This window comes from Chiloscyllium punctatum, chromosome 39 (assembly GCF_047496795.1).
Source record: "Chiloscyllium punctatum isolate Juve2018m chromosome 39, sChiPun1.3, whole genome shotgun sequence".
In the NCBI taxonomy this organism is placed as follows: Eukaryota; Metazoa; Chordata; class Chondrichthyes; order Orectolobiformes; family Hemiscylliidae; genus Chiloscyllium; species Chiloscyllium punctatum.
The window spans coordinates 54,127,059-54,151,134 of NC_092777.1; the positions used below are offsets into that span (position 1 = coordinate 54,127,059).

Genomic DNA, 24,076 nt, shown 5'->3' on the forward strand with positions numbered 1-24,076 from the left:
TGTGTCAGTGCTCCAGATATTGGGAGACCTTGGCCATTAAATGTATTTCTTGCAAACATACTTCCCATTCCTTCAAAATAGATCCAAAATAAGGTTGCTCTTATCCTTTTTAAGAGACATTTAGACATAGACATGAACAGGCAGGGAGTAGAGTGATTTGGACTATGTGCAGGCCGGTAGGATTCGTTTAGAGTAGCACCATGGTTGGTGCAGAGGCCATGTTCCTGTTCTGCACTGTTCCATGTTCTGTGTAATAGTTTTATCAGGAAGATAGTAACATTTTTACATTCAACCTTATGCTGGTGAATACAACTAACATGAAGGAATGGCAAGATACACGATGGAGTACCTAAGTGGAAGAACTATACAGAACCAAAATTGATGGACAGGATAAATAGACAAAGTCTTTTCCCTGGGGTGGAGGAGTCCAGAACTAAAGGGCTTGGTTTTAGGGTGAGAGAGGAAAGCTGTAAAAGGGGCAACTTTATCACACAGAGAGTAGTACGTATCTGGAATGAGCTGCCAGAAGAAGTCGTGGAGGCTCGTACAGTTGCAACATTTAAAAGACATCTGGATGGGTATATGAATAGGAAGGGTTTGGAGGGATATGGGCCGGGTGCTGGCAGGTGGAACAAGATTGGGTTGCAGTATCTGTTTGGCATGGACGAGTTGGGCCGAAGGGTCTGTTTCCATGCTGTGCATCTCTATGACTCTATGTCCTACATTAATATTCACTTTATAGATATCTTTAGTAAAAGATCTAAACATAGCAGAAAAATGGCACACAATTGGACCATGCACCTTCCAAAGGGCAGTCATCAGTTTGGCTTCCATTCATGCCAAAATATATTTCATTTTAAAAAAAGCAAATGACTTTAAAGTAAGTAACTAAAATGGTGAGTACACAATGTCTTTAAGAGAATAACTGAATATTAATGCTTAAGGAATTTAAACCTATTCAAAAAGTGCGTAACAATGTTTAGTGCTATCAAACCCTCAACAGCAGCATGATACTTTATATTCTTTACATTGGCCCTTTGGCTGGGTGGTATGAAGTGTCCCATCTTATGGTATCTTGTTCAAACATCTCGTGAAGTGCTCCCGAAAAATCACTTAGCTGAGTCCAAGTTATATGTTTGTTATTGAGTCGAATGGCCATAAATGGACTTATTGTTTTCCTCTCCTTTCCTAAGGTCCAGCTTGGCTGTCTTCTCTGTTTATCCCTTGTTGTTAGCAGCCAGTGTCCTTGAAAGTACACAGTGTTTCTTCATTGTGCCGAGAGCATTATCAGAATCCATGATGAACATGTGTCTGAATGAAGTTATCCATTATCCAACTGTTCTCGGATTCTGATCAAGTTTAATTAAGTTGACGATCCCAATTTGTCCACCTGTAATTTTATCTCGGTTGTATTGTAGCTTCATTCTTTCATCATGTTGCTTTTACCAAATATTCACTCTAATCCCGGTTTCAAGTCCTCACTACCAGGTAAGGGTTGCTCTGAAAGCCCTGCTCCATGCATTTTACTGCTATAGTTTCATGAGTGCTCTGCCCAAGGACAGGTCCTTGGCTTGTTGTCTTAGATTGTCAGGGCATCATCATTGGCTGCTGATGTTTCAGCTTGTGGCTGTTTACTTGGTGGGTTTTTTTTGTCAATTTCTTCCACTCTCAGGGACAGGGTGAAGAGGCGGGTCCTAAGTCTACCTCTGCCCATATGGGAATTGAACCCTCACTGTTAGCATTAATCTGAATTTACCACTCGCCATCCAACCAACTGAGCTAAATGCCATCTACACTTAGTCCATTTTAAAAGCAGGAACTAAAAAGTCCAAAATCCTTGACCAGTATTATCCCATACAATGTAACACATCTTCAGGGCATTGAAAGTAACAAGTAATACACTTACTTGACGCATGGTGTCAGTGATTTACTGTTTGCGCACTAAAGAATTAAATGTATGATTTTATTATAACTAACTAGGATGAAAGAGAGCATACTGACACACACTTCCTTCATGAGAACTGAAATCACTCCGTCAAACATTCCATCCTGGAATCCTTGATCCGATGATTATTGCTGTGAGTTTAGAAATGTGGGAGACCCACAGTCGTTAAATTGACGCAACTTTGTGGACTACCAATAATTGTCAAACTGAATCAGTGAACTAGTTATTTGAAGCCAGCCTGTACCATATATAATCAGGTCAAAGAACCACAGGTTTGTGAACCCTGAGCTAAGTTCAGTTGACCATATTTATGTCTGACATTTACTGCCATACTATGACAAGGGAAAGAGTAGTAACAGTAAACATCATAAATATTATTTTCTGTGGCCTGTTATGTTTATTTCTAGTCTGTCAGGCACTAATTGACAATTTATTCAAGTCTGAGGACCACTCTCAAAGAATGGGTTTCCCTTTTGTTCTGCAGTAAAATGAAGTCCGTGTAGTAAATCACCCTCTGCAGCCATCAACCTACGTGTATTTCTGTAGTACATTGAAGATGTTTCCAACGTTGTTCAGGTTTCTGGAATTTTTCAATGGGATTTTTATCGTTTTCATGTTGCAAAACACCAATTGCAATGTAAAACACAGCTGCCACATACCCACGTTTATGAGCGTTTTCATCCACTTCCCCTTGTCTTCAGCTCACCTCGCCCTACCCTCACCCTCAGCCTTACTCTGCCCACACCTTTGCCCCGTCCTTTGCACTGCCTGACCTCTGGCCCTGCTCTCAATCTCACTTCCCTTTACCTTGTTCCACTCTGCCTCAGAATGTTGTATGTACAGTTGGGTGACTACAGCTAGCCTGTTTTGTTAGAAAAAAAGAACACTCATGCAGTTCTGCCATGTTTTAACAGTTACAGCTGATAAAAATTTCATTGTGCTGCTAGCACATTGGGAGGCCTGATGCAGGTCAGGGAACATCCCGAGTTGAACTGCCCGTCTCTTGGAGGCAATGCAGGTTACTACTTGCTGACGTTAATGACCTCTATCTCACTGTCTGTCTGAAATACAGATCAGCCAACAATGTGGTCGATACAGGGCTAAAGTGAGGACTGCAGATGCTGGAGATCAGAGGCGAGTGTGGTACTGGAAAAGCATAGCCAGTCAGGCAACATCCGAGGAGCAGGAGCGTCAACATTTCGGGCAAAAGCCTTTTATTAGAATACACACTAACTTACATAGAAAGTATTCTGCAAAAGAGAATCAGAAGTACATATAAGGGATCAGACCTGGGGGGATATTTTGACTTGCGTCACTCTGCTCATTGATAGCAATATTCCAAGGCTGAATGTCCTCTATTGGCAATATCTGGAACAATTTTTAAAATCCTTTTATGGGATATGGGTTTGTTACCTATCCCTAATTGCGCTTCAGAAGATGCTGGTGAACTAGGTTCTTGAACTGATCCATGTGTTCCCACAGTGTTCCTGGGAAGGAAGCTCCAGTATCTCAATGTCTTAACACTGATGGAATGGTGATATAGTTCTGAGTCAGAACGGTGCAATATTTCACAGTTAAGGAGTTTGATCTCCTTTTGATACTAGCATTCCCAAGCCACACTCAGTCAGCTGGTGGCCTTGATGTCAAACACAGTATATCTCCTTCTCCCCTCTGGAGTTCAGCTTGTTTTGTCCATATTTGAACCAAGGCTGAAATGAGGTCAGAATATCCCTGGCAGAACCCAAACTGGGTGTCAGTGTCAAGGTTATTGCTGAACAGATGCTGCTTGCTAGCAGTGTTGCTGATGCCTTTCATCACTTTGCTGATGACTGAGTTGGAGATGCCGGTGTTGGAATGGGGTGTACAAAGTTAAAAATCACACAACACCAGGTTATAGTCCAACAGGTTTAATTGGAAGCACACTAGATTTCGGAGCGACGCTCCTTCATCAGGTGATAGTCACCTGATGATGAAGGAGCATCGCTCCGAAAGCTAGTGTGCTTCCAATTAAACCTGTTGGACTATAACCTGATGTTGTGTGATTTTTAACTGATGACTGAGAGTAGACCGATGGGGTAATTGCCCGAGTTAGATTTAAACTGCTTTTTATGTGCAGGACATACCTGAACAGTTTTTCATATTGTTGGGTAGATGCCAGTGGTGTAACTTTACTGGAAGTGCTTGTCATGAGGGCAGTAAGTTCTGGAGCACACGTCTTCAGTACTATTGCTGGAATATTGTCAAGCTCATACCCTTTGCAGTATCCAGTGCCTTCAGCCATTTTTTGGAGTGAATCAAATTGACTGAAAAGTGGTGTCAATGATACTGGGGATCACTGGAGGAGGTCAAGATGGATCATCCACTCAGCACTTACTTAGCCAAAGATGTGTGCAAATGCATCAGCCTTGCCTTTTGGAAGGATGTGCTAGGCTCCTGTTCATGGAGGAACTTCTTGTTAATCATTTAGTTGTTCACCACTCGGATTCATAACTGGATATGGGAGGATAGCAGAGCTTTGATCTGATATATTGATTGTGAGGTCACTTAGTCTCGTCTTTTGCCTGCTTTCTTCATTGTTTAGCACACGAGTAGTTCTGTTTGGTAGTGTCACAGATTAACACTTCATGTTAGGTATGCCTTGTGCTGCTCCTGGCATGCCCTCTTGCACTCTCCATTGAACCAGGGTTGATCCCCTGGCTTGATGGTAATAGTTGAATGGGGTATATGCCAGTCATTGGATTAAAGAATGTGCTGGTAGACAATTCTGCTGCTGCTGCTGATGGCCCACAACATTTCCAACAGCACATAGGCACACGTGGTCCATTATTGGCCTCTTGACAAGTGATGTGCAGGATGTCTCGGTGCTTTCATTATCTCTGCACACCTACAGTGCTGGCCTTTCCCACTTGAACATCCCTCCCTTCACTGTTTGGTGCTGATGCCTTCAGCTGCTCAGGCCCTGAACTCCGGAATTCCCATCTTATCCTCTTCACCATCTCTGTTCTATTATCCATTTTATGTGGCTCAGTTTCAGATTTTGTTTCATAAGCCCCAACCCACACGCCCCCAGAGGCACATTTTGTTGCATTAGATGCAAGCTGTCAATTTTATTAGTGTTTGCAGAGATGGGAGGTACATCTGTCTGTCAAATTGTTGAGGGGAATAGAGCCAACACCTAAAAATAGACGCAAATCGAAAAGTAGAACTGATGATAGAAGATTCGTTTCGCGTAGTTATGCTTTCAATTTTGTGTTTGATACTTTTGCCAGTTGGTGGGTTTGAAGGCTTGCATGAAGGCAAAATCAGAATAGCTACATCTTTCATATTGGCAGTTTGAATATCTACAGATTATGGGGAAGTTAAAGTTAAATTTTATACATGGCCCTGAGGTTCACTGAATGTCAAACCAGTGATCGTAACCTCACACCAATGTACCAGTATCTGTTTAGCTCCATTAACCTAATTTATTCCAAATGCATAAATTCACATCTGTAATACTCATTCAGTTTACGAATATGCATGGAATAGTTCTTACTTAAAATAAAACTGTTGGATTCTATCTAATCATTTGGTTCACATGGTTTTTTAAAATGTGAAAGCTACCAACAGCTGGTCACTTGGACTAATATTCATTGTGTCAAGTCTTTTTCCAAAAGGTTCCTATGAAACAAAGGCGCTGTCACAGTACTGTCAGTGCCCATACCCTGTGTGAGAGCAGCAATGCACAAAGAGTGCTCATTTACTGAGGGGCAATTATGAATGAGCAATAAATGTTAGCCTAGTCAGTGACACTCCATCCATGAATGAATAAAGCAAGGACCTTGACAACTATGTTCATGGAATAGAATCCCTACAGTGTGGAAACAGGCCATTCAGCCCAACAAGTCCACACTGACTCTCCAAGGAGCATCCCAACAGACTTACCCTCCTACCCTATTACTTTGCATTTCCCATGGCTAATCCACCCAGCCTACACACTATAAGCAATTTCGCATGGCCAACCCACCAAACGTGCACATCTTTGGACTTTGGGAGGAAACCTGCACAGACACTGGGGAAATGTGCAAACTCCACAGATACAGCTACCTGAAAATGGAATCAAACCTGCGTCCCTGATACTGTGAGGCAGCAGTGCTTAGCCACTAAGCTACCATGCTGACCCAGTTCTGAGATAGCTAAGTGGAAAGGGAAGAACAATACGAGTGCACTACGAGAGTCCGAAACTATCCTTTACGTTTAAGTGAGTAGAAGTCCATCAACCCTAAGATGCTATGACAGTGAAAATGTACAATGATGAAGAGGAAATCCTGACATAGAGGCAGGGAGCTGCATTCACAGTGAGGCTGAAGCTTGTTGTCTTTCTGAACGTGTGAATATCTGTCACAAAAATAGAATTTAGGTTGAAAGAGGTGAAATTAAATACTTGTTCACACACCCTGTGAGAAAGAACAGCTGTATGCTATATGAGCTGAGTTTGGATTGTGCAGATTAGAAATGAACTTGAAACCTCATAAAAATGAAAGATGCCAAACATCAAAATCCTGACTCAACCAGGGGCTATGCTAATTACTTCCACATTGAAGATATTAAACATGGAGGATTGTGGTAAATTGGGCGTTTTACCTCTCTGGTTAAATGCAGACATTTAACATCAGACTGAATTGGTTTTCAAGATTCTTTATGTGACTTGACAGTATTCAGCACAGTGATCAAAATCTGAGGGTGTTGTCACAAGCTCAGGTTTAGGGACTATTTGCATTTTGCACTTCATTGAAGAATTAAGGAAATATTGGTTTTCTCCAGAAGCAGAACTGGTTCTGTTTGAAATTTGATGTAATGAGTGTGCAGAACAGGCATGACATCTTCCTCTATCTTTTCTGCACGTGCAAGGTGCCTCTTTGTGCATGTGATATTGCAGTCATCCATTTATCACAGCAGGGATCAGTATGTCTTCCACTGCTGTTTACATGTCATTCACGGTTCAATACAAATTTCAATCTGCTCACTCCCCTTCCTGACTGACTCGCCCAATTGGGGAAACCAGCCCTTAAATGTACACTGCAATCAGCTTCATTCTGTTTTTGCTGGAACATGTCATCGTTCATTCTTAAATCAGTCCTCATTTACAACATGCCAGTGCAGTGGTCCAAGGAGTGGTGGCATATTTCCACTCTCTTATGTAAACTTGATCCTTCTCTGAACAGAACCCATTTGACATTATCATTAGCCATTATGCTTTGTGAATACTGCCATTGTAATTGGTGGCTAGGTACCTCTGATGCTGAACAATATGTCTTCAGGAATGCTATTTCTCTTTTAATTATATTAGGAAAGCTGATTATGATTAGCTCCGCAGTTCTCTAGCAGTAGATCAATAGTGACAGGAAAACGAGGCTTGATGAACTGGAACCTTAGAATGACAGTGTTTAGGAACACGTAGGACCAGGAAAGCATATCGGTATCAAAAATGAAAGCCTGTTAATCACTTCAAGTATCTGTCGAGCTCCCCCTCAGTTTGTCACACGTTATCTATTTTATACACCTTCTCTGTCCTGAATTTGATCCTATCTCCATTTCTAGAGCTTATTGTAATCTCGGGCATTTACTTGCTTTCAAGATTCTGTAACAGGAAACTCGGAAGCCCTATTAATAAGCATTGTAATAGCTTGGAAACAGTTAACAGCTGTGCAGAAGGATGACCGATACACTGATATCAAATTAATCTGTAAATCAATAGCATCTGCAATATTGCACAAAGTTATAATGATGGAAGGAGAATGATTCCGTGAAGAAGAATCTATGACACAAATTACCCCCATATTGCCAAAGTCAAGAGATGTTCATCAGTGCAAGATGACTAAAACTTGTTGGCACAAGTTTATTCTTGGCAATGTCATCTTTGCCTGATATTTGAGACTATGATGTAAATAAACAAAATATGAATACTTTTAGCAGTAACTTAGGCTGCCTCGTTGGAAAATCATCTGACCCATGTTGTTCACAGCCCCTATATTACAAAGTCTGAAGTACATGTTGTATCATGTAAGATAGATAGCAAGGTTTGAGTAAGAGGTTAGCTATCCACAGGTTCATATAGCAATGTAACTTGGTTAAGAAAGGAGTCAGCATGTCCCCTAACAATGTCACTTTCTGTTTCACAACTTATCAACAAGGAAAGTTGCAGATCTCACTTTAAAGCAAATATACTGTCAGACATTCATGCATTCATATTCATTTCCAGATTGGGCATCACTGGCAGGTTCATTGTTATCATGGTTAGTAAGTTTGCTAACGACACTAAAATAGGTATCATGGACAGTGAGGAAGGTTGTCAGAGATTGCAGCAGGATCTTGATCAGCTGGTGAAGTGGGCTGAGAATTGGTAAATGGAATTTAATATAGATAAGTGTGAGGTCTTGCATTTTGGAAAGTAAAATCAAGTTAGGAATTTCATGGTGAATGGTCGGACCTTAAGAAGAGTAGTGGAACAGAGGGATCTTGGAGTTCAGTTCACAGTTCTCTGAAAGGGGAGTCACAGGTAGATAGGACAGTGAAGAAGGTTTTTGGCAAACTAGCCTTCAATGAGTATAGAAGTTGGGAAGTTATATTGTAGTTATACAGGACATTGGTGAGGCCGCACATGGAGTATTATGCTTAGTTTTGGTCATCTTGCAATGGGAAGGATGTCATTAAACTGGAAAGAATACGGAAGAAATTTACAAGGATATTGCTTGGATGCAGTGGTCTGGATAAGCTAGGACTTCTTTCTTTAAAGCATAGGAGGTGGGGGGGGGTCCTTATAGAGGTGTATAAGATCATGAGAGACATAGATAGGGTGAATGCACTCAGTCTTTTTCCCAGGGTTGGAGAGTCAAAGACTAGAGGCCATCAGTTTAGAGGGGAAAGAATAAAAGGGAACCTGAGGGGCAACCTTTTTACACAGAGGATGGTACGAGTATGGAATAAGTTGCTAGTGGAAGTGGTTGAGGCGGTTACATTAACATCATTTAAAAGGCATTTGGACAAACATATGGATAGGAAAGGATTAGAAGGATATGGGCCAAGTGCAGGGAAATGGGATTAGCGTGATGGGCATTTTGGTCGGCATGGGCCAGTTTGGGCCAAAGGGCCTGTCTCCGTGATGTAGGACTCTATCCCCTAGAGAAAGGGAATGGAGGGTTTTTTGAGCTGCTGCAGTCCTTTGACTTCCTGCCAGCCACATGACTCCCTGACGCGTAGCAAAAAAGACTTATTTATGTCATGATGCCAATAGATTGACTGAAATCACATAAAAAGAACACATTCGGTTGTTCTTGTAGTGACTGCTTTACAATCAGTCAGTGCTGTGCTGGCCATCATATACCTGGGTTGGGGAGGTATTCTTCCCTCTCCCTCACACTCAGTCTCTTTCTCAGGCGAAGGCATTTTTATTCTAGCTTAAATATGTAGATTTGCACACTGTGGTCCCAACTGCTGAAAGGTAAGTGGAGACAGATGTGCTAGGTGGAGAAAGTCATGAAATGGAAAGATACTTATAAAGTGACATGTGTCTTCAATCAGCCTCTTTACAGCAATTCCTGATGGCCAGATCATTTCCCATAACTGGACAAGACCACTCCTTTCACTGTGGCTCTTACAGTAAATGTGGTTCATATTTAGGAGGAGCAAATCGGGGACTTGCCTGACAGTATGTTTCCAAACTTTATTTTAGTTTGAAGTGTGCATCAGCTTAACTGATTCCCACGAGAGTTACTGGGAAACCTCCACAGTTTAAGTAATGACTGTATCTCTTTTCTCCTTTGCAGTCATGTGTCATTGCCGGGAGAGGGGAGCTGAACTGATAGTTGGTGACCAGGCACATATCCATCTCTATGAACAGGGAGGTGTTGCTCAGGTAATAGCAGCTTATTCTGCACTGAGCACAGGGTGGAAGAGACTGTGACACTTGGCTGTTTCATCTTGATTAAATCTGTCAGTAAACTATACTGTGTGTCCCTGTAACTCTATTTTGTGGTAAGCATAATAACAACGTCTAACTAAATTTGGCTTTGTTGCTGGTGGACGGAGTGGGGGAGGTACTGTGATTGATGCTGTGCTGCATGAAGACCAAATTAAAAATGCTGAGCCTGTGAATAAGTACTGCTGGGCCTTCTTAAATTACAACACACCCAGTTTGCACATGGGGTTCTGAAATGTCCAATAGTTACTGTATATTTGTGTTGCTAAATGGCAAATAGCAGTATAACCTACCAAACCACCTAAAGTATCTTCTCTATAAAATAAAAGTGTCTTAACTAAAGTCCAGTCGTGCTTTAGTCCTTAGAGTAGCTGTTCAGAATCTCAAACACTCACAGCAGAAGGAATACGTTACCATGTAACACTAAGTGGACTCACTTTTTAAAATTTTAACTGGCATCCAACTAACCCATCATTAACACAGTCAGACACTTTTGCTTTCTTTTGACTTGAGGTTTATCTTAGTAGAGCTTTCAGCTTGTGGCTGTAGAGGAAATTCTGGGAAACAGGGTTATTTTGCACCCGGTGTGAGCACCATAACTCCAAAATACAAATCCCTGACCTGCTCAAATCTGTGTCTCTGCTGCAAACTCAGAAGCAATCCCATTCCTACTCCATCCTCATGAGCCAACTGTCTCTGCAAACTTCAAGACTTTATTTAAGACCTGCACCTCTACTTCCCCACGGCTAATCCTCAGTTCCTGGAATTGTCCCTGGTACTAACTTTGAAGTTCTTGCAAAGAGACTGTATTGTGGAATTTTAAGCATCTTCTCATAGAGTCACAGAGACATAAAGTTATACAGCCTGGAAAGACCTTTCAGTCCAACTTGTCCATGCCAATCACATATACTAAATTAATCTAGTCCCATTTGCCCACATTTGGCCCAAATCCCTCTAAACCCTTCCTATTTGTATACCCATCCAAATGACTTTTAAATGTTGTAATTGTACCAACTTCCTCTGGCAGCTCATTCCATACACATACCACCCTCTGTGTGAAAACGTTGCCCCTTATGTGCCTTTTAAATCTTTCCTCTTTCACCCTAAACCTATGCCCTCTAGTTTGGACTCATCTACCCTGTGGAAAAGACCTTGGCTATTCACCCTGTTATGTCCCTCATGATTTTATAAGCTTTTATACAGTCACCCCACACCCTCCAATGCTCCAGGGAAAACAGCCCCAGCCTATTAAGCCTCTCCCTGTAGCTCAAACTTTCCAACCTTGGCAACATTCCCCTGTAAATATTTCTTGAACCCTTGCAAGTTTTACAACATCCTCCCTATAGGAGGGAGACCAGAACAGCATAAAATACTCCAAAAGTGTCCTAACCAATGTCCCTGTACAGCCGCAATATGATCTCCCAACACCTATACTTAATGCACTGACCAATAAATCCAAGCATATCAAACACTTTCTTCACTATCCTTTCTACCTGTGACTCCACTTTCAAGGAACTATGAACCTGCACTCTGAAGTCCCTTTGTTCAGCAACACTCCCTAGGACCTTACCATTAAGTGTACAAGTCCTGCCCTTCTCTGAAAGCACAAAAGATTGCTGGTCTTGGTTCAGTGGGACCTCGTGTTTTTTTTGAGTGGTGGGTATCTGGCCACATTTCATTGCAAAGACCAGATTGAATAATCAAAGGTGCAGTTCAGTACTGAGGGAATGCCACACTGCCAGTGGTTCAGTCTCTCAGATGAGACATCAAAGCAGTGTGAGAAAAATCTTGCATTTGTATAGCACCTTTCACCACCTCAGGGCATATTAAGGTGCTTCAGGGCTAGTTATAATGTCTTTGCAAGTTATAATGCTGAAAATTGACAGCCGAATTGTGCACAGTGAAGTCCTAAAAGTAGCAACGACTGGAGTGAAATTCTGAAGACAGGAGCTGAATGACCAGAAACCCTGGGAATCATTGACCGTACAGTCTCTCTCCCTCTGCTCTTTCTAGCTTAATTTATGGTTTCATCAGAGTTCCCCTTAACACAAGATAAATACAGATCACCAAATCTATTCACCCACTTTATCTCACAAGTTCAAACAGATCATGAACCTCCTTACAACAGTAAGCTGCAACTCATTGTCTCAGGGTCAGACCTTTGCCTTATTAAGTTCAATTAAAGTTAGGAAACAATGACTCTCATTTTGAATTGATGGCACATATTAAATGCAGCAGCTTTGCCAGTAAACTGACAGAATCAGTTTACTACACCATGACACTTGTCCAAACAGCCTCCTTCTATGTCTTCAGGCAAACAAAGTTATTGTGTTAACTTAGAATATAAAATAAAATTGATGAACAGATATAATGTGACAGACAATTGTGACAGTGAATTAGCTGTCACTTTGATCCTGTGCATTCAAACATTCCTATTCTTGCTCAGTTGCTGCCCTCTAGAGGTGTTTTGTTACATTTCAGTTTAGGATTGCATGCTCTGCAACCTGAATAAGTGAAAGTTAAATTATGAAAGTAGAAAGTTAAATTGGTCTTGTTCAGTTGCTTCTCAACTCCTTATCTCTCTTTCACTCCAATTTTGTGCTTCTTTCTGTCCTGCTTAGCTTCCTCTTTGGCCCTGATTGTCTCCCTGTAGTCTTCCTGTTTGTTTAATTCTGCAGTTAAAGGGCAGGAAATCCTCCACTGTTGCAGGATTAGCTTCACGGTTTGTTACCGCACAGGAGGGGATTATTCAGCCCAACATGTTTCACCAAGAGCTGTTTAAATCATCAACATTGATCATTTGAGTTCAGAAGTCAGAATGTCTCCCTCCGGTTATACCGGGCCAAGGTGAGACCGCACCTGCAATATTTTGTGCAATTTGTCTCCTTACCATAGAGAAAATGCAGTAGAGGTTCACTCAGCTGTTACCGGGAATGGCAGGACTGTTGTGTCAAGAGCGATTTGTTGGGTGTCAAAGAGTGAGATTGAAACACACAAAATTCTAGCAGGGCTGGACAGACTAGATAGAGGAAGGAGGACTTCCCTAGAGTCTAGCACCAGGCAACCTGGGGCGGCACGGTGGCTCAGTGGTCAGCACTGCTGCCTCACTGCTCCAGGGTCCCAGGTTCGATTCCAGCCGCGGGCGACTTGTCTGTGTGGAGTTTGCATGTTCTCCCTGTTGTCTGCGTGGGTTTTCTCCGGTTTCCTCCCACAGTCACAAAGATGTGCAGCTCAGGTGAATTGGCCATGCTAAATTGCCCGTAGTGTTAGGTGCACTAGTCAGAGGGAAATGGGTCAGAGTGGGTTTCTCTTCGGAGGGTCTGTGTGGACTGGTTGGGCCCAAGAGCCTGAATCTAATCATAAACAGAATCTCTGAATACAGGGTAAACTGTGGAGGACTGAGATGAAAAAAAATCTTCACTGGATGGGTAGAAAACCTGTGGAATTCTCTACCATGGGAGGTTGAGGAGGCCAAGTCACTGAATATATTCAAAAAAAGAATGTTTTTAGATTTTAAAGGCATCAAAGAGTTTGGGGAGAAAGCAGGAATATGGCATTGATATAAGACAATCAGCCTTGATCATGGTGAATGGTGAAGCAGGCTTAATGGGCTGAATCACCAGATTTGTATGTTTTTATGTTTCTATGACCGTATCTTCTCTTTTCAGATTGCTGGAATTCACTCACGCGTTGTGAAGAATCTTCCAGATGGAACGTTTGATTTGAATGAGGTTGAATCAAAAATACGGCAGCATTTCCCAGACTCTCACTACCCTAGGACTGGCGTCATTTGCCTCGAGAACACTCATAATGAGGCTGGAGGGAGGGTTCTGCCACTCTCCTTTCTCCAGGCGGTGAGGCAACTGTTGCTATTAACACAATTTTTGAAGTCAAACGTTTAACTAGGTGCAAGCAGTTAAACTCAGCGGCAGCCGTTACCATGAGCAGAGGAGGAAGCAGGGATTAGGCCATTTTAGTCTGAGTCTGACTGACACAGATACTGAACCCACTCCACCATCTCTAACTGGTGGTTGACTCGCTGCTGCCTCTAGAGGGAGCACAATAACAGCACTGAACCCCATTCAATAACAACAACTGGTATTTATGCAGTGCCTTGAGTGTAGTGAAACGTTCCAAGCTATGTCACAGCACAATTATCAAGCAGCATTGACACCAAGTAATTTGTTGTTTTATTTGTTCATGGGATATGAGTGTCATTGGCAAGGACTGCATTTGCTGTCCCATCCTTCTTGCCCGCCAGGATGTTGGGGGTGAGCCACATTCTCAAAGCACTGCATTCACGATGCTCTTAGGCAGGGAATCCAGGATCTTGTTCCAGTGACAATGAAGGAATAGCGATATAGATTCAATTCAGGATGATGTGTGGCTCAGAGGGGACCTTGCAGGTGAGGTTCCCAAGTATCTGCTGCCCTATTCCTTCGAGGTGATAGAGCTCACAGATTTAGAAGGTGTAGTCACAGAAAGCCTTGGTGAGGTGCAGTGGATCATGGAGTGGAGGAAGTGAATGTTTAAAACAGTGGATCGGGTGCCTTGCACATTATTTCTATTCAAACAATCATCTGATGTCCTTTTGAATGTCTCAATTTAACCCTGTATCCACCAGACCTCCAGGCAGTGCATTCCAGACTTAAACCACTCACTGAGTGAAAACATTTTCTCACACAATGCATTTGCGTCTTTTGCTAATAACTTAAAATCTGTGTCGCTCATTCTCAATTCATTTACAAACTGGAACAAGTTTTCTATTTCCAGTTTGGCTCATGACTTTGAAAACCTCTGCCAAATTTCCTCTTCTCCTTTTCCTTTCCAAGGCTTTAAAGCAATCACAACATCCCAGCCGGGGTCTAACTAGTATCTGAAACAAATTCAATCTCCTTTACTCCTGTGTATGCCCCTATTAATAAGCTCCAGGAAACTGCATGCTTTGTTAACTGTTCTCTGCACCCATCCTGTAACCTTTACAGTCATGTCCCTCTGCTACCGCACCCCTTTATCTTCTTTTGTCTCCATGGTCATCTGACCAAAAAGCATCACCTTACACATCTCTGCATTGAACTTCATCTGCCCACTCTTCCAGACTGTCTGTGTTTGAAGTTCTAAACTGTCCTCCTCTTAGCTTACAATTCCGTGTCATCTGTAAATTTGAAAGTTGTCTCCTGCACACCATGATCTACATCATTAAAATATATCTGAAAAAGCAAGGATCTCAATACCAATCTTCGGGAATTTCACTGCAAACCTTTCTCCAACCTGAAAAATGTCCATTAACCATTACTTTGTTTCTTATCACTAAGCTAGTTTTCCTTAAAGACAACACTGGGGACATAAGAAGGAAGCCAAAATGGCTCATCCACTCAGCACCTCTGGTTGAAGATGGATTCAAAAACTTCAGCCTTGTTTTCTTCCTGTTGTATTGGGCTCCCATCGTTGAGGATGGGGATATTTATTGAGTTATCTCCTCCTGTGAGTTATTTAATTATCCATTACCATTCGTGACTGGATGTGACAAAACATCAGACCTTTGGTAATATCCATGGGTTGTGGAAACACGTAACTTTCTCTTTAGCATGCTGCTTCCATTGCTTAAAATACATGTAATCCTACTCTGCAGCTTCACAGGTTGAAGCCTGATTGTTCGCCCTGTGTGGTGCTACTTCTGGCATGTCCTCCTGTATGCTTTATTAACCCAGGGTTGATTCCTTGGTTTGATTGTAATGGTAGACTAGGGATATACTGGGACATAAGGTCACAGATTGTGGTTTAGTACAGTTATAGCTGCTAGATCTGTTCAGAATCTGTCCCATTTAACTCAGTGGTAGTGCCACACAATGCAACAGAGAGCACCCTCAGTGAGAAGGTGGGAGTTCATTTTTCTTTCTTATCTGTTGTGGGATATGGGTGTTGCCGACTGGGCAAGCATTTGTTCATGCAGCATCTGAGGAGCAGGAGAATCGACGTTTCAGGCATAAGCCCTTCTCCTGAAGAGGGGCTTATGCCTGAAACGTCGATTCTCCTGCTCCTCGGATGCTGCCTGGCCTGCTGTGTTTTTCCAGCACCACATTTTTCAACTCTGGTCTCCAGCATCTGCAGTCCTCACTTTCTCCAAGCATTTGTTCATTCCTATTTGTCCTGGTGATGTTAGTGAGTTGCTTATTTAAGACTGCTACAGCTTTGGGATACACCCACACTGCTTTGAGGAAGGAAGTGTTAGGATTCTGATCCAGTGCCAAGAACTGAGGTGTCATCCGAACCAACACCATCCTGGACACACCCACCTGAGACAGGGGAGATTGGTGAGGCTGAGGACGTGGGATCTTTCCCTTCCGCACCTGTTGCATTCCAGCTTGGCAGTTACCTATTCACTCAGCTCAGACAGGATGGGCACTACCGATGTAAGCACCTGGTCAAAGTTAACAGTCTGGAGCCTCCGTTAGTTACCAGGCTGTGGGATGAACTGGTGGTGAGAGTGTAACTTATGGCTGGGACCGGATGTTCTCTGACCCTACATTTAGTTGCTGGAAACTTCTGCTCATCCAAAACCAGACATTAGATTAGCGATCTGACAATTTACAGGAAGTGGAGGCAAACCTAAATATGAGGTAGACTGAATGTCACTGGTAACTTGTGAAAAGTGATGCTGTGTTTTTGGATTGTTTGGCCTGAGGGCTATTTCCATTGCAAGGTGATTAGCCCTTCTTTCCCAGGGACTCCAGGTCAGGCTTGGCAACACTCTAACTGTGAGCAAGTACAAACCAAAAGAGCTCTTGTAAGGTTTTGCACAAATGATTCTGTTTAATAGTTTTTGGAAATGAATGCTTCACTGTTGATTCTTGTCAGTGTGAGGTGCTGAATGTGACACCATTCACTGTCTGAGTGGTCTGTTCATTATCTCGAGGTCACTGTTGCTTCTTCTTGGGGTACAGGTGCAAACTCTTGCTGACAAGTACCAGCTGCCTGTCCACGTGGATGGGGCTCGCCTGATGAACGCAGCGGTAGCTTTGGGTGTGAAGGCCTCGGAGATACTGCGATTCTGTGACTCCGTATCCATGTGTCTGAGCAAGGTATGAGCCATCAACTGGGAAAAGGGGAGGCCTCGTAGGAAAAGCTGTGGAAGGAGAAAGAGTCCAGGTAATCGTTTGAGTCAAATCATTCAAAACCGAAACAAAAAAAACTGAAAAGTGCTGGAAAAACTCAGCAGTTCTTGCAGCATCTGCAGAGAGAGAAAAACAGTGTTAACGTTTCGGGTCCAGAGACCCTTCTTCAGAACCGATGTTGGTGGGCTGCCTAACTCCAGGATTAGAACCCAAGAAGTTCAGGAACAGGTTGAGAAAAAGGATGAGGTGGGCTACTTGAAGGTAAGGGAAACGGGGAAAAATTTTCACTACAGATGCTGTAAGGCTGGTTGAGTGATTTGAAAGTTTTAATCCTTCATTTGCTGCCTCCGAAAAAGCTAAGGAGCACCTAAGAGAGAGTTTCAAAAGATAAACCGTCAGCAATTGTTTTCAGTGGTTAGTATCTCACTGAAAATGTTCAGAAATTCAGGATTGTCATTAGAAGGAGGAAATAAAAAAAAAATTGTTGCAATGGGTTATTACAACATGGGAGATTTTAGCACGAGTGAATATTGAGACAAAAGCTATGCTGTCAGTTAAACAGGAACTTTTGATGTATTTGAAGAGATCATTAAAGAATGATTGAAGCTAGACTGGAACTGGAATTAGAATAGATGGCTCTGATGAAGGAGCAAGCTAGTACAGATCAGTGGGCAGAGTGGCCTTCCCTGCTGTTTTTTTCTGGGCGCTTCAAGTGATTGTTCTCAATCTTCGGGTGATTTGGGTGATTGTTCACTGTGTTATAGGGTCTAGGCAGTGGGAGGCAGTGCCAATTTGAAAGCTACAGCTTCAGATATTCGAAGGGAAGCTGTTCAGCCAGGAGTGTCAGCTGAATGTCCTCAGGGGAGCTGATCTTACAGCCTCTGCAAGACACTGTAATCTTTTGCTATAAATTCTGTCTCTTATGGTCCTGCTCCACAGTGACCTGATGAAGGAGCAGCGCTCCAAAAGCTAGTGCTTCCGAATAAGTCTGTTGGACAATAACCTGGTGTGGTGTAATTTTAAACTTTGTCCACCCTAGTCCAAAATCGGCACCTCCACACCATGACTCTGACAGAGTCTCTCCTGTGGGGCTGACTGTGTATTTGTGGGTTTTGCAGGGTTTAGGAGCCCCAGTCGGCTCTCTCATTGGCGGGCGAAAGGAATTTATTGACCAGGCGGTCCGAGTGAGGAAGGTGCTCGGAGGGGGGATGAGGCAAGCCGGCCTACTAGCTGCAGCAGGACTCCTCTCCATCTCCGATATGGTCGACAGACTCCAGGATGATCACAGAAACGCCAGGACGTTTGCCGAAGGTACCACCGTTTGAAAATGTTTATGGTTCAGCTCCTTTAATCATGAAATTTATCTCTATGTAACACTGATTCAGTTGTGTCCATTCCAATATACCCGATCCTGTACACTATCTGAAACAAAACACAGAGAATGCGGGATAAACTCAGCAGGCCTGGCTGGATCCACGGAGAGAGAAGCAGAGTTAACATTTTGAGTTTGATGTTACTTTTCTGAAGAATATTTTCTATGTTTGTTTCAGATTTCCAGCAACTGATGTATCTTGCTTTTATCTCCAGATAAATTGCGATGAAGCGCGTGCACACAAGTGAAATGGCCCGATGAGATATCGTGCTGAGAGGCAGTGTGTTTCTGTCTGAACCACAATGGCCATGTGCTGGAGTAAGGGGAGCTGTTGCTGCGTGATGCATGGGAGGTTGAGATATTACAGGGATTGAACATGGAGCTCTGCCTGTTCCTGTGTCCCACAGACCAATCCAGGCTCAGTCCCCAGGCAGCTGAGATGTCAGATCGTCCCGGTGCAGGTCACTTTGGGCAATTGAAGGATGAAATCTAAGAGCAGAATCTTTAGGATGGAGGTGGGGGAGCAGAAGCCATGTCTGTCCCTGGATCAGAAACCTGCCCCTGCAGGGCCAACTGATTAGAATTCCGAGTTTTGTGAGGGGGAGCCTTGACGGGGCCAGCTGTCCTGTCCACTTTGAGCCCCCGCAGCAGGAACAGATGATAAAGTGTGAGACTCACTTCGCTGTCACTGAGGCTGCTGGTCTCCCTAAGGATGTTACTGAAGCCCTCCACAGCACCAGAGATGCCACATGGGAGCAGGACACCTGTCCACTGACTCTGAGCAAAGCTTTTATTGTTCAGTAACAACCTTGACCTAATGTTGGAGACCGTGAGTGAAATGGGGGAGTTCCTCGTTCCCAGAGGACAGCAGGAGGGAGACCAGTCCATTTTGTTGTGTGTGTGACTATGGTGCCTGTCTCCTGTTTTTGATTCGTGATTTCCCCTTTATTCTGCATAATTAAAGACTGATATCTTGGAATATTTGTTATTGTGGCCCTGACTGGAAATGTGGAGTAATGAACATAAAATGGGACCTGCCACGTACGGGAGCAAAAGCCTCTGGGCAAATGTACTTCTCTCATTCAGGAATGTGCAGGAGAAGGGAGAGAAGGCAAGAGGAGATGGCACTGAACAGAGAGTTGCCCCTGCTCCACTAGGAGGGGTGCAAAGATCCTGTGAAGATGCCATGAACATGAAGGGTTCCCAGGAATGTTTCAGCCCAGTGACCCTGAGCCAGGTTGAGGGGCAGGCATGAAGGGGTGACTAAGCTACCCTGAGCTCCCACGTGCATGGACGATGTACTCAAACAGCTCAGCCCTTACTGATAACCATAGAATAGGCCCATGTAGTCTGAGCCAACCTGTCTGCACTAATCCCAGGTTTCAGCCGTTGGCTCGTAGCTGTGAAAGTTCTGGGCTCCTTCCCCAATGAACTGTCTCAGTCCTGTGCCTCCCCATCCTCACATTCCACACTCCACTGGAGTGTCAGGTTATCGAGAATGCTGCAGGACTCCACAGTGACTGAGGAGGTTCTGGGCAGAGACTGTAAGAGCAAGGAGGTTATTCTCCATTTATATAAAATCACTGGTACAGCCTCAATTGGGGTACTGTGTCCACTTCTGGTTTCTACACTTTAGGGTGGAATAGGTTCATGAGAATGGTTCCAGAGAAGAGGAGAAATTAGGATGATGTTCTTTTGGCGAAGGGAATGTTGACAGACGTGTTCAAAATCATGTGCCGTCCAGATATAGTCAGTGGGCGACTAACTGTTCCTATTGGTGAATGGATCATTGACAAGAACGCTAAGTTTTTTATTCACTCAGTGTGTAGTTAGGGTCTGGGATGCACTGCCTGAGAGTGTAGGGGAGGCAGATCTGTTGGAACATTTCAAAAGGGAATTGAATTTTTATCTGAAAATGATTATAAGCAAGATTATAGGGAACATGCCGAAGAGTGACACTGGATGTACTGGTCATTTGAAGAGCCCGTATGAACACAATGGAGCGAATGGCCGCCTCCTGTGCTGTAATTCTGAGATTCCATGGAAAACAGCACTTGAGTGGCCCAGGACCAGAAGAGCATCCTCAGAGGCCGAGTGGCTTGCTCAGCCGCTGTCCTACTGAATGGGTGACATTGATTGTGTTGCCCCTGCCTTTCTCTCAGGGTACCATTAAGGGGCATCAGCCATGCCTTCACGGGATACCATTTGGCTCAAGAGTCCACTATATACTTTTGGGGTTGCAACGAAAGCTAAAGCAGTGTTGAATGGTGGCTGCCAAAGAAGTGAGCAGAAACATGGAGGATGTTTGAGTTGTGGTCCCAGTTGAATGTAGAACCATAAAACCATAGAAATGATACAGCTCAGAAGGTGGCCATTCAACTCATCTTGTCTGTGTCGACACAGAGACACCCAGGTGCCCTTTCCAATCCCATCTTCCTGCAACTTACAGCACATTAGGAGTAGATCCAGGTACCTTTTAAAAGAGTTTAGGATCTCTTCATCCACCAACAACCCAGGCAGTGAATTCCAGACACTCACCACCCACTGCGTAAAAAAACCTTCTTCCCCACATCACCTCTAATCCTTCTGCCGCTTAACGTGAATCTATGACCCCTGGTTTTTGAACTCTCTGACATGGGAAATGGGTTCCCCATCTACGCTATCTTTACCCCTCACGTTTTGTATACCTCAATCACGTCACCCCCTCAGCCATCTCTGCTACAAGGAAAACAATCCTGCTTCACTGGTCTGGATTAACACCCCGGGTGCCTCAGCAATGAGATTGCCTGGATCAGAAATTGAAAATGCCAATGGGTGGCACGGTGGCTCAGTGGTTGGCACTGCTGTCTCACAGCGCCAGGGGCCCGGATTCAATCCAGCCTCGGGCGACTGTGTGGAGTTTGCACATTCTCCTCGTGCCTGCACGGGTTTCCTCTGGTTGCTTGGTTTTCTCCCACAGTCCAAAGATGTGCAGGTTAGATGAGTTGGCCATGCTAAATTGCCTATAGTGTTAGGTAGATTAGTAGGGAGTAGGGGAATGGGTTTGGATGGGTTACTCTTCAGAGGGTTGGTGTGGACTTGTTGGGCCAAAGGGCTTGTTTCCACACTGTAGGGAATCTAATCTAAAAAAAAAATTAACGGGGATAGGTGGCTCTCCAAATGCTCCCCGTTCATCAGGACTGGTAGAATGCAGTGTCTTGTATTTCTGTATGGCTTGAGGGTGTCACCAAAGTTATCTGATCCACATCCAGTCCTGACTGAGACCTCTGTCTTGAGTCTCCTATCAGTTCTTTGCAACAAACAATTGTATCAATCTGTTGCTGGGTCACTGCTAAACTGAGGAAGTGGATTGGGACAACAGCATTCTCAAAGTGACAGCTTCCCTTGTACCACCAAGGTGTGTAAATTTCAGCAGAATAATCATTAAATATTGGAATTATTCAAAGAACAATTTATCAGTCAAGGAGTAGATTCTCTCCTCAAGTTAAATGCTTTTGGAATTCACTGTGTATGACAAGTATCTCTGGGATTTGACTGTGGAAGTGACACAGAATGTGGATGGGGAATTGAAATGCTAAGTAATTTACAGAATATGTAATGCAATGTGTATTCCACTGTGTGTACCATATCAGCCTCATCTCTCCTGGTCTTCAGTGTTGCTATGGTTCATGAAACTTGAAATGGCTTATTAGCTAATTGCCAAAGCGTTTTTACTGAAAATTGAAGGGCTGCTGATCATAAGTAGATAAAGATCAGTAATGTTAACAAGCACAGCATACAAGACTGAAAGGCAGAAATAGATCATTGGGCAAGATGATACATAATGATTGAGTTTGCGTTGCTGTTCTGATTAGTCAACTACATACTGTGATGTCTGTACATACACAGCTAGCGATATCAGTATTTACCTTGTTAGCCAAAAGGTCCCAAAGGATATGGGACAAGTGAGTTGCAGGTGTTACAAAACCGATCAGTCGTGATTTCATTAAAAAGCAGAATAAACGTAATAGGCTAAATGGCCAACTGTTATTCTTATAAATGCTCTTCAGTGACTGATTTGGTAAATACTGTTCACAGGTGTTCAGACGTTTGCTTCCTCCTTGTGTGACATCAATATCGATGCAGTGGAAACAAATATTCTAATGCTTGCAGTGAATGACCCAAGGATGTCACCTGAGGAATTCTGTGACAAGATGGCGGAGGTGACGGAGGATGAAATAACTGTGATGGGGCACGGTGTTCGAGTGTTAATGAACCCAGTATATGGGCGCACAGTCCGAGCTGTTTGGCATGTGGATGTATCAGAGGAGGACACTGAGCTGGCATTACAGAAATTGCAGTATGTGATACAGAAAGTCAATCAAAAATAGCAATTGTTTATTCAAACTCTGCAATCGTTGAAAGACAATAATTGTGGCTTGTATAAGAATGGAAAATTCTCAAGTCAGACTGTGAGAGATATTTGTAATTCAATTGCCAAGTCTGATCATTCACAGCAATTTGTACTGTTTGATTTTGTGAATTATGAATGCTGATTTTTAAACACTCATCCTTGTTTTCAGGTGCATTGCCCCATCATATCTATCCACCCCAGCACCACAATGATCCGAGATGTTTGAACCCGTCTTCAGCATCCCAGATTTTAATTGCTCCACCATTGATTGGTGTGCCTCAGTTGCCTGGGCTCCAAGCCCTGGGATAACACCACAGAAAAGCAGAAACAGTTCAAGGAAATGAGGAGACATTTTTTAGACCAAGAGACAGACTTTATTGTGAAACTGTCATGTTGATGAAATCCCATAGAAAAGCATTCTCATTCTAACATTATAGAAACAATCCAGAATACCTCTGATCCTGTTAGTTACAATACTGTTTCAGAACAAATGCTGCTTGTGTTATCTGCTGGTAATATACTCAAAATTGATTCCAATCATTATTTAATTTCTACTAAATCTGTTATTAGGATTTGGCTGCTGCTGTTTGGAGATCAGGTAAACAAGTAAACAGAATGAGTTGATGGTTAAAATCCCCTGCTCTGTTTGTCAGTACTTCTTTAGCTAGTGGAGATTTGACATGCTCAGTTTGGTGTTCTGTTTGCTGCATTGTCATTGTTTAGTGTAAAGTTCACAAATAGGCAATTAGCTGTTCATATCACAGCACAGCAAAATCAGGCCCAACATTTTGCTTATGAGTGCGGGATTGATGGCTAAACACTTTTATCCCCACAGGGAATCATGAAATGAAGGATATTTATTACAAATGCCAGAAGAAAACAAACCTAAATATTGTTGAATGTTTACCTCCGGCAATAAAGAAATGGTTAATTTTTATGCTTTATTCAATCATTCAACAATTATGTGCTAAATGTACAGTTTAAAATGTGGAGGGCAATGATAATTGAGACGCGGCCATTTACTTTATTAAAAGCATGTATGTTATGACTCAAAATTGTGAGAGACAGCTTCCAATTCGAGTTGATGATTTTGTTTCAACTGAACAAGTTACTTAAGTCAAAGCTTTTAGGTAATTTGTATTGTGTTTTGTGGCTGAGGGAGTTGCTGTTACAGCTTTCATATTCAAAGCTTGACAAAGATCTGGCATTCCATTTGACTCATGTACTTACACTGTGCAAAGTTTAGAATTAAAATTGAAAGAGAAAAAGATTCCACCAATGTCTTCTGTTACCT

At 43.0% G+C, this 24,076-nt stretch overlaps 1 protein-coding gene across 1 annotated transcript in view; it reads left to right on the forward strand.

Moving 5' to 3' along the window:
- Positions 1-24,052, forward strand: part of tha1 (threonine aldolase 1) — a 77,253-nt gene extending 53,201 nt beyond the window's left edge. Inside the window, exons 3-7 of the mRNA XM_072558725.1 lie at positions 9,751-9,839; positions 13,571-13,756; positions 16,847-16,984; positions 18,136-18,328; positions 22,467-24,052. Of these exons, the coding sequence (XP_072414826.1) occupies positions 9,751-9,839; positions 13,571-13,756; positions 16,847-16,984; positions 18,136-18,328; positions 22,467-22,759 (899 nt within the window). The 3' untranslated portion in view covers positions 22,760-24,052. The remainder of the gene's footprint in view (positions 1-9,750; positions 9,840-13,570; positions 13,757-16,846; positions 16,985-18,135; positions 18,329-22,466) is intronic.
- The last annotated feature ends 24 nt before the right edge of the window (positions 24,053-24,076 follow it).